Source organism: Aplidium turbinatum, chromosome 9 (assembly GCF_918807975.1).
Source record: "Aplidium turbinatum chromosome 9, kaAplTurb1.1, whole genome shotgun sequence".
In the NCBI taxonomy this organism is placed as follows: Eukaryota; Metazoa; Chordata; class Ascidiacea; order Aplousobranchia; family Polyclinidae; genus Aplidium; species Aplidium turbinatum.
In genome coordinates this window covers 13,425,023-13,435,074 of record NC_137480.1, presented here as the reverse complement: position 1 = coordinate 13,435,074, position 10,052 = coordinate 13,425,023, and the positions used below count along the sequence as shown (strand labels likewise).

Genomic DNA, 10,052 nt, shown 5'->3' with positions numbered 1-10,052 from the left:
AACCGTCTTTGTTCATGATCGAATCGCAATTTCTTATCCACATACTAAAGCATGTGCCGATCCCATCCCTCCTCAACCAAACATCATTGCTCACCCACAGAGCCTCCCATCATCTTCTTTTGCCCAGCCTCCTGAAACGGACTACTGCCCTCCCCACCCTCCGCATCACGAAATAGGCCCTAGCCCAGAAATTGGAGAATCTCCGATGTTGCTTCTCGATGCAGATCACAGTCCGCCCGCACTCACCTGCCCGACACCAGCCTCAAGCCCGAAGCTTTGTGAGCCACAGCACTCACCTGAACCTCCAAAGCAGCCGCTACCTTTCGATTCAGTGGAACCAACCGAACCTACAAGTGGAGTCCCTCACATTGAAAAATCGCCTGTTTTGCGCCGTTCCACGCGGTCCCGACGGCCGGCATTGGATTTAGACGCATCCTCTGGTCAATGGGTAATCAAGGGGTCGAGCTCGTAAGTCTACAGTTTCGCCTTACGAGCTGGGGGGGATGCACAAATGCCTGCAGTTAGCATGCTTCCTTGATTACTTCTGCACTCCTTTTGTCACGTGTACTCCGCGAGGCAGTACTCTGTTTTATTCGTATCATTTCATTCTGGCAGGCTAGCGAACAACAGCTTCTTTTGTTCTAGTTCTAGTGTTGAGTTTAACAATCTTACGTTGTGTATTTTGTTGCAGAAATTGCGATTCGATCATTTTTCTTTTGTTAATACATTTAAGAAAAATAACCGTCTTTGTTCAACAACAACTGCCTGGCTGTGCCAACATATGCTACAGTGAATTTGCTAAAATGTCTCACATACGGTTTTGGGCATTCCAAGTAAGTACCCGAATTAACATCACACATAGATTTATTACACCAAAGTAATTCTTCATCAATATAAGCCTATAGAGTAGGATACATTTAAGTAGATCAGAGAATCAAATGTAATCTCTTTTACTTTGCAAACGAAGAAATTGTAAGATCAAGCAAAGGTGGATTATCGCTCGGAATGTCCGTTTAAAAACTTTAAACAAAGCATTTCAAGTACGCCTCTCCATTCAGTGGCGCTTTTTGGATGGAATAATTTTCAGACAATTGACACTTCAACAATAAGCCGAAACTTGCAACTTCTTCTTCATCGTGTGTCACACGGCCGTAGCCCAGAGCATCACTCAAGCTCTTGCTCTATCGTTGAACTCGGCCAAATCATATGTAGAGCACCTTGCTTTTAGGTCAGGGCATTCGAGTAGATGTTGCTTGAGCAACGCACGTTAAGGACTGCTCTCCATTCAACGGCATCTAATGGATGGAATAATTCCCTCAGCAACAAGACTTCAACAATCGGAAACTTCACTCTTTCAATCTCGGTGACCAGGTCTGCATCAGTGATTCAAAGCCTCTACTGGTTTGCGAACTACCAGGATTAAGCTCTGCAAAAAGCTTTCCCAGTCCGAGAATAAAAATTCAATCAATCAATCAAACTTCATTCTGTCAATCTTTGTAACGGGCCTGCGTAACTGCATCAGCTGTTCAAGGCTTCCAAAAAGATACGAAACTGCTACGATTAAGTTTCCAAAGTGGTTTCCTCAGCTTGAATAGTCTAAATGGATTCCAACAACCCATGATTGACTATAAAACATGTTTTTGCTTATGATACTTGTAGCCTTCTCTCACTGGCATTGGCCTACTTTGAATTTCTTGCCAGTGATAATGCAATTTTATTCAGATTATGCTTGGGATTATAAAGTACAACAAGCTATCTCGTTTATTTCGTTGTATACTTGTCCATGGTCTTTAGCTTGTTTTCCAGATAGATTGTCATTACTTCAAGCTGTAGGCTATATACCGTAGGCTATTGCGATAATCTACAATAGGTCAAATTTGTAGCATGATCCGGTTCAGGGATTTTTTTATTTATATACAGTATCGTAGTTTAAACCTGATAAGCAGCTGATGCTGGAACAGATTCTGATAAACAGACTCAGCAAAGTTGAAATTTGTTTCAGCTTCTTGCTGTGGCTTCTCCAACAGTGCTATTTCACTTTTATGCATTGTATGCTTCTTCTGAGATAGAAAAGCTAAAAAAAGCAGAAGAAAATTTAAGGTTAATGGAAGAAGGTAAAAAGTTAATGCAGGTAAGTAAATTGATGAAGTGAAATACAGTGATAAAAAAATCATGCAATCCAATTTCAAAAATGCCCGTTTTAATTTGGAGAAATATTTTTAAGGCATCCCATATTTGTAGAAATTAGCTAGAAAATCTGAATGCTCCGACATTTCTTTTAGTAGACCATTAACTTTATGGTCTGAGATAATCACTTTTTGTAGTCCACCCTCAGAACTGAGGAAGGATATCCATTTCAAAATTTAACTTTCTAACCTACTCATCACTGGGCTTGGCTTACAGGGTGATGCAACTGTGAAGAACTTTCGCAAAATGTCCCGAAGAAAAAAAAGCATCGGCAGTATTAAACACCGACAAATCTATTCAGGAAGTGAATTAAAAAAGGTGAGAAATTTTCATTTGGTTTTAGATATGAAGATCATTAGTGGAATAGCCTAGGTAGGGTCTCTTGAAATAGACAATTCAATGAAGTTGAAGAAAAACAAGCGTACTTTTTATAACCTAGGCTATAACATATTTGAATACATATGGGCTAAAAGTCTTAAAGGCCATCCTTCTGGCATGCTCCCGGTGTTGGTCTGCCTCATCCTTCATCAGTTCTTTCCACGATTGTTTGTTTTGGACTACGCCGTTTTCTCTTTCCATTCATCTTTTACATCAATCAAACCAAATTAAAAAAAAAAAGTTTGTTAACAAAAGGGATAGCCCAATGCCAGGACAAATGATTTGACCAGCCCAAAAATCTAGTTGTGGAGTTTTGTGTTGACAATTTTAATTCACTTGCAGGTACCAGTCACCAACAAAATTAACATCGCTTATTATTTCAACGTAATTTGTCGGTTGGTGGTGGAAGCAGTGTTTATATACTTGGGTTGCCAATTGTTTATGGATATGGTGAGCGCTTGATCAGTTTTTCATTAAACTTATGAGGCATAGGCTAACACTGTCAAATTAGCTACTAAACGCTAAAATTGATGTATCAGCCTACCCGTTGCTCATTGTTGCAATGTACAGTAGGTGGATCAAAACGTTGCAACATTCATTTATTTTTAATTTGCTTAAAGTATTTAAACATTTTAAACTATTCTGCTCAAGTTTCCTCCGTATGTCCGAGCACGAAATCGACTTCCGTGGAAAGAAAATTTAACGCTGAACATGAATCAAAAAGTAAATTTCAAAAAATATTTCGGAAAAGTACTTTCATAGACGCTTAAGTTAAAACAAGTCAAAATATTAAAATATTTCTTTAAACCTATTTTTAATTTGGTAAAAATATTTACCCATTTTAAACTATTCTGCTCAAGTTTCCTTCGTATGCCCGAGCACCAGATTAACATCTCTCGAAAGGAAATTTAAAGCTGAACAGAAATTAAAAATAACATGTCGAAAAATATTTCGTGAGCTGACTAAAAGTAGAAGTGAGACTAGCTATAGCTTTTATTTCTCCCTGTCTGACACAGCTTCATTGGCCTGTCTTCATGGAGATAGACGTGGGTGTGTTTGAATCGCGTTTTCGCTTCCAATTTTCGAGAGATCTTCGTGTTTTGGATGATGAGACCAAAAGCTGGTTGATTCCAAGCAGTACCTTGGTGTAGTTCAGGAAGCATCGCCAACCTGGAGGAGTTAAAACGATTGATCTTCTGTTCGGTTCAAATAACGATCGGGACTTAACCATGTGTTTCAAGCATAATGGAATAACTTTGACTTGGGCCTTGTCAATTTGTGGAAACAAAAGAAAACTATACATTTCCTGACCCCGAAATCAAATTGTTTTGATAGTAGTTTGTTTAATTTCACTAGTTCATCAAACTGGCTGATAAAATAATAACTTGAATTGCATGTGTTTCTTTAGTATCCAAATTGTAAACTCAAATCACATGATGCCATGTGTCCACAAAACAACAATCCTTTCTACTTTTTATGGATGAAAGTCCCTGCGAAGTACCAGTGTGACGGTGAAAAAGGAAGTGAAGTTTATTATTTCTGCAAAGCAAACGTCGAGAAGGCTGGCTTCGTCCCTTGTAGTGTGTCACGACCATACGTGAGTAACGTAATAACCTGCTGTGAAATTTGCAGTAGCCTATGTACCGTAGGACATAAGCTATCGTACCTGCGAAAACTTCCATATCAATACTGGTCTTTTGAACGGATTCCACGTAGTATTGGCGCAACATTGCCAGTGTTTTTGTTTTGAGCTTCTGAAAGCCAATCCTGTCCATTTAGCTTTGATAAAACCTTCACATCATCTTATGATAAAATGTTGGCATTTGTTAGTGGGCCTGCCTATAGCTGCTATCAGTTCCATATAAAATAATGTGATCATTTTCAAATAGATTAATTGATGAAAGCTAATGTGTCGATTAATTAATTATTACTAGGGCAACCAATTTTTTGACCTAAAAACTTGAAATTTTGACTTTATAATTTACAAATTTTGACCTAACTTTGACCAATAGCTTTTTGCATTTGCAACCCAAATGCAAAATACAAAGTATATTAGAAATCAAACCGTTATGTAAGGATATCTTCTTTTTCTAATGGAATAAAAGAAAAATGTGGAAGACTCAACGACACCACAGCTAACGAACAGGCAATGAAAGTAACTCGAAAAACTGCAAAGGATAAATGTGGAGTGTCTTTAAGTATCCCGAAATTACTGAGAGTGAGAGGGTTCTGCAGTATTATACTTCAACATCAAGTAATGTTTCACATTATCGCCTCTGAAGTTCCTGTCTTCTGTCATTCACCTTTAGGTGTTGAGGTATACTCAAAAGCGTAATCAAGCAGTGTACTACGAACTTTAGAAGAATTTGATTGTTTAACCTTAGGCATAATTATAGGCTAGCTAAAAAAAATTTGAGAACGTCAGGAAGCTAAAACTCAATACTAGATGTATAATGGTTTGAGCATTCACCTAACCAAGAACAAAGACCACGTTACCTGCATTCCACGCCTAGCCTACTGCCTACTTAATATTCAATCGTCAGTAGTGGGCGAAACAAGATTATTAGCCTACCTCAGAAATTGCAACAAATGGATCATCACGTCAGAATAGCAACAGAAATTGCAACAAAACATCAAAATCTGTGTAGTTTTAATAAAATATCAATAGAGAGAAGAAAAACTATGTTAAAAGAAAATTTTGACCTAACCATAAAATTTGACTTTTTTTTACTTAATAAGTTTGAAACCTCTCTTCGTGTCAGCCTAAAATTTAGATTATGGACGTTTTATAAACTTTGAACAAGGCAGAAAAATTTTGACTTTATTGACTTTTTGTTGCCCTAATTATTACAGTGTATATCGGTCAGAACCTGTTTAATTTTAAAGAATCATCTATGAATTACGATATGAATGATAGGCTGCCCTTGCCTTTCGTATCGTCTTAAAACCAATTAGGCTAATAGAGAAAACATATTCTTGCGTGGAGAAAATAAGAGCGAACGGTCATTTCAATTTCAGGAGAAAACCGTCTTTCTCTGCTACATGGGTGTGCTCAGTGGGATCTGTTTTTTGCTGTCTGCACTTGAGTTGATTATTATCCCAGTGAAACGTTGCTGGAAGACTATACACCGAAAACAAAAGTAAGTGGGCTAATTTCTCAAATTTGAAAGCTTCGTAAACTTGGTTAAAAATTTTCTTATTTTTATTTTCAGTCACTGAGTGAGTAGTTACTTTACAGGTATATTTTAGTTTCTTTTTGGCTTCAGAAACTTTAGCCACTACTCTGAGTGAGTTGATTTCATTATGATGCACAAGTATCCAGTTCATAGCAGTAGGCCAGGGGTGGCCAACTAATCAGAGACCACGAGCCTCTATTGTCACCGTGCCAACTTCAAAGAGTCAATCTCACATTATGCACATGGGCAGTAAGTGACAGTGAGCACACGTGAATATCACGCCGCCTTTTCCTCACACACATGCCTTTGCTAAGCTAGATTTATTGTAAATCTACACAATAAACATTAAAATGACAAAAATTTACAAGCCATTTGTTGCGACGCAGTTTGCATGGACCTTGGCAATCCTTGCGTTGAAAATGAAAAAAAAAGAAAGAATACATGTAGGCTACAAAGCGCTCACGTCACCTAACATAGAAAACAGAATGGCTTGCCATTGCGTTGAACAAAGAAATTCTAAATTTTCCTACTCTTTTAAAGCGTTCTGTTTTCATCCTTATATTTTCATGTCGAATCAATTAATTTAACTTTGCAACTACAGTGTATCTTTTAAATGTTTTGGTAATAACTCGTAGTTTTGCTGTCTTGGTGATATGTTAAGAATAGATTATAATTGCACAAGTAAAGTAATGACGATTGACGACAAGGATACGTGCGAGGTGGAAAAAGGTTTAAGAATTGTCAGGCGCATTTTGTAGCAGAATGCTTTCTCGCAGATTAAAAGGAAGATTATACAAGGCGTGTGTAAGAAGCGTAATAGGCCTATGTTAGGGAGGTGAATGCTGGGCGATGAAAAAGATAGATATTAGGCGAATGCAAACGACAGAAATGAAGATGGCTCAGCGGCAAGACACTCCTCGACAAAATTAGAAATGATCTTCTGAGTGGACTGATGCTGAAAATATTGAAGAGAACTTGCGTGGACATCTTTTGAGATGGCTTGAACATCTTGAACGAATGGATGAGAACAATTTGACAAAGCGAATTTGGAAAGAGTTAGTGACTGAAAAAATGAGAAAAAGAAAAGCAAAGAAAACATGGGAAGGCACTGCAGAAAACTGGTCGACTTTGATGTGTCGGTATAAAGACCAGGATTCTTTGAAGCAAAATGGAGATAGGGATAGTGTTAGCTAAACCTGTAACCTGATTAAAACAGAATACAGTAGGCTAGTCGTTTTTAAAACATGTTTGATCAAACCGAAAGCAAATTGAAGTATTTCAAGCTAAAAGTGCAGAAGCATATTAAAGTTCCGTAACAAGTAGTGAGTCGGCTGCGTAAGCGCAAATTGTTATTCACAATGAGGAATTTGTTGAAAAGTATTTTATGCAATCAAGCTGTTAAAGCTTCTAATAATTTGATTTTGTAAAAAATAATAGAATCTACGTTGGAACTAGCAAAAATTGGTGACGTAACCAAACTCGGCTGCGATAATTTACACTGAGCGTAAGAGCCGCGGGTTGACCTGACCTGATGTAGGCTACAGCTTTGTGACGTGGTTTATTCTGTTGATGAAGATAATTTTTATTCATGATAATGCTTGTGTATCGGTTTAGGTGCCTTCATGATTACCCAACAAACCGCTTAAAAATGGAGCCGGTTTTGCACCAGCGCTCTACCCCATCAGCCCCGCAGAAGACTACGACCGAAGATGCTATGTTCACTACCTTTCTCAGGGTCTCCAATGAGAACTGACGATAAGGGAGATTTCTTAACAGTGACTTCATAATGTTTTGTTCTTTCACTTTTGGAGCGGAGTCTGTTGCATCTTTTCAGATATGTTCTTAAGCCTAGAACGTGTAGTCGTGTATGCCTGGCCTCCTACAACCAGTAGACGAATATCTAAATCCTAGGTTGTTTTAAACCACTTGATGAAATTCAACTAATGAAAATACATGAAGAACTAAACTTACATTTAGCAACCTAGCTTATATAAATTAAACCGGCTCAGTTGAAAGAAAACCTTCTAAATTTATTCAAGTGATTTACAACAGGGGTGAGCAACCTTTTTACGGTGTCCGGTCGTTTAGTCGACAGACATTTGGTCGACAGTCATTTGGTCGACAGACATTTGGTCGACAGGACGTTCGGTTGACAGACATTTGGTCGACAAGACATTTGGTCGATAGGACGTTAGGTCGACAGAACGATTCATTTTAGGGTTAGAGTTAGGGTTACGGTTAGTTAACTAATCCTAAAATGAATCGTTCTGTCGACCTAACGTCCTGTCGACCAAATGTCCTATCGACCAAACGTCCTGTCGACCAAATGACCGGGTACTCCTTTTGACATGCGCGGACCAAACGAAGTAGCGATAATGCGAGGCGAGTCGCAACAATGCTCATTCAGTAACATTTAAGCCTAAGCGAGCTTTTGTTCAATATGAAACCAATTCTCGTATCAGACATATTTAACCATAATCAAAGATTGCCGCATGTACGTTTTTGCCGTCTTTTATTTAATTAAGGACAACTTAAACTTGCATTTGCTAAACGAAATAAGCCTACGTGACACATCGACATAGTTAAAACACCAACCAACACACAAGCGGATCCACCGGTGGTTCACTTGGCAGCCTACGATTTACAAATTATCCCCTGCTAAGCCCCCAGCAAGCTTAATAATAGCTACGGACTTTAAAACTACGCAAAAAAACGGCGTGTGTCTGCATTATGCTGCAATCTCTCAACTAATATTTGAGTTCAAAATTTGGAGTAGGCTACTTTGAAAATGAAACATGTTACTAATTACCACCTATGCATTAAATTTAAACTAAAGCTTTTGACGAGGTGTTATTGCTAATAAGTGTTTGCGTTCTTCCAGAATGCAATACCATGCACAAAGCAGTTCGGATCAACGAGAACGACAGAAACAGCGAGAAAGTATTAGAATGAAATGACCGCTTTTCCGACGACAAAGAATTTTCTTAATTATTTTATTGGCAAAAGAATGTTGACTTTTTGCATTGCTTTAACGTCTAGCAATTTTGAAACGTTGAATTAGGCCTACTAGAGACTAGACCAGGGGTGGGCAAGCTTTTTGGATCACATGCCAAACACTTTTTTATCATTGACAAGCGGGCCATGTCACTACATAAAATAGACAAGAGTGTTACAGTTCATTAACAACATTACTTAACAGGTTTATGAAATAAATAGAAATATGAAATAAAAGAAATATGAAATAATAATGTTAAAGATCAAATTAACTAACTGATTTGTTAAAGTTACCGATTAATCATGTGATTAAACAAAGTTTCAACAACTATTTTACTGTAACGGAACGATAAACCAGATTAACAATGCTTAGTTGTGAAAATAAACTATATACCCTACATATTTCAACAAGATAGAATGGTAAAGTGCATTAGAAAAAATAGTAATGAATTGGTTTAAAGCATTTTTTCCGCCAATATCAGGCGGGCCAGATTAAATAACCCAAAGGGCCGGATTTGGCCCGCGGGTCGTAGTTTGCCCACATCTGGACTGGACCAACTTTGCTTAATTTTGTTTTGTTATTCCAGCTGTTCTAGTGTTACAACCATTAAAGTGCGCAATGTGGGCTGCACAAAACGTATTAATAGGGGGAGGTTTCAAATTCAACCATTTCCCTGGTTTAAGAATACAACAGTGTATTATTGAAATTTCCGTCTAAACCAGGCGATTTATTTGGTATAACACACATTGGTCGAATGAACTACCAATATTTTAAAATTAAAGTAAAATGATGCCACTATTTCAGAGGAATACTGGTTAAAACAATTTCTCTAGATCTGCATTTCTGCTTGCTCCGGCTATGTTTCTGTTGACTTATTATATTTATACCTTTTAGAAAAATCATTGAGGTAAATCAAAGACAGTGTAAACTGTAAAGCGACATCTTGCATCCAACCTGAGACACAAGACAACTGCTCTTGTGTGTCAACGCATATGTGCAATAATACTTCTTAAGCTAGCGTAATTTTTACTGTGTTATCGCTGTAGAAAACTGCATTTCATGTCATCGCTGTTACACTGACCTAACGTCTACTGACCTATAGTAACCTTTAAATACGCAATCTTCTATTGCGAAACCGGCTACAACCAGAAGATTCTGCATAACCTACGTGCGATTCCCGAAACTTCTTTGAGTTGTTGACCAGAAGAATGAGTTCTTGTGATGTAGCGTATCATGTAATGGGCCTTACTACTATAGTCTGGAAGCTTGTGGCCGAGTAAACCTGTTATAAGTAGCCGCGTGATTTTGAGTATGAT

At 37.9% G+C, this 10,052-nt stretch overlaps 1 protein-coding gene across 1 annotated transcript in view; it reads left to right on the top strand.

Moving 5' to 3' along the window:
* LOC145776712 (gap junction beta-2 protein-like) overlaps positions 1–7,494 on the top strand; it is a 9,456-nt gene extending 1,962 nt beyond the window's left edge. Inside the window, exons 4-10 of the mRNA XM_082587940.1 lie at positions 764–833; positions 2,003–2,131; positions 2,404–2,505; positions 2,908–3,015; positions 3,974–4,162; positions 5,584–5,705; positions 7,356–7,494. Of these exons, the coding sequence (XP_082444066.1) occupies positions 764–833; positions 2,003–2,131; positions 2,404–2,505; positions 2,908–3,015; positions 3,974–4,162; positions 5,584–5,705; positions 7,356–7,494 (859 nt within the window). The remainder of the gene's footprint in view (positions 1–763; positions 834–2,002; positions 2,132–2,403; positions 2,506–2,907; positions 3,016–3,973; positions 4,163–5,583; positions 5,706–7,355) is intronic.
* Positions 7,495–10,052: the final 2,558 nt, after the last annotated feature.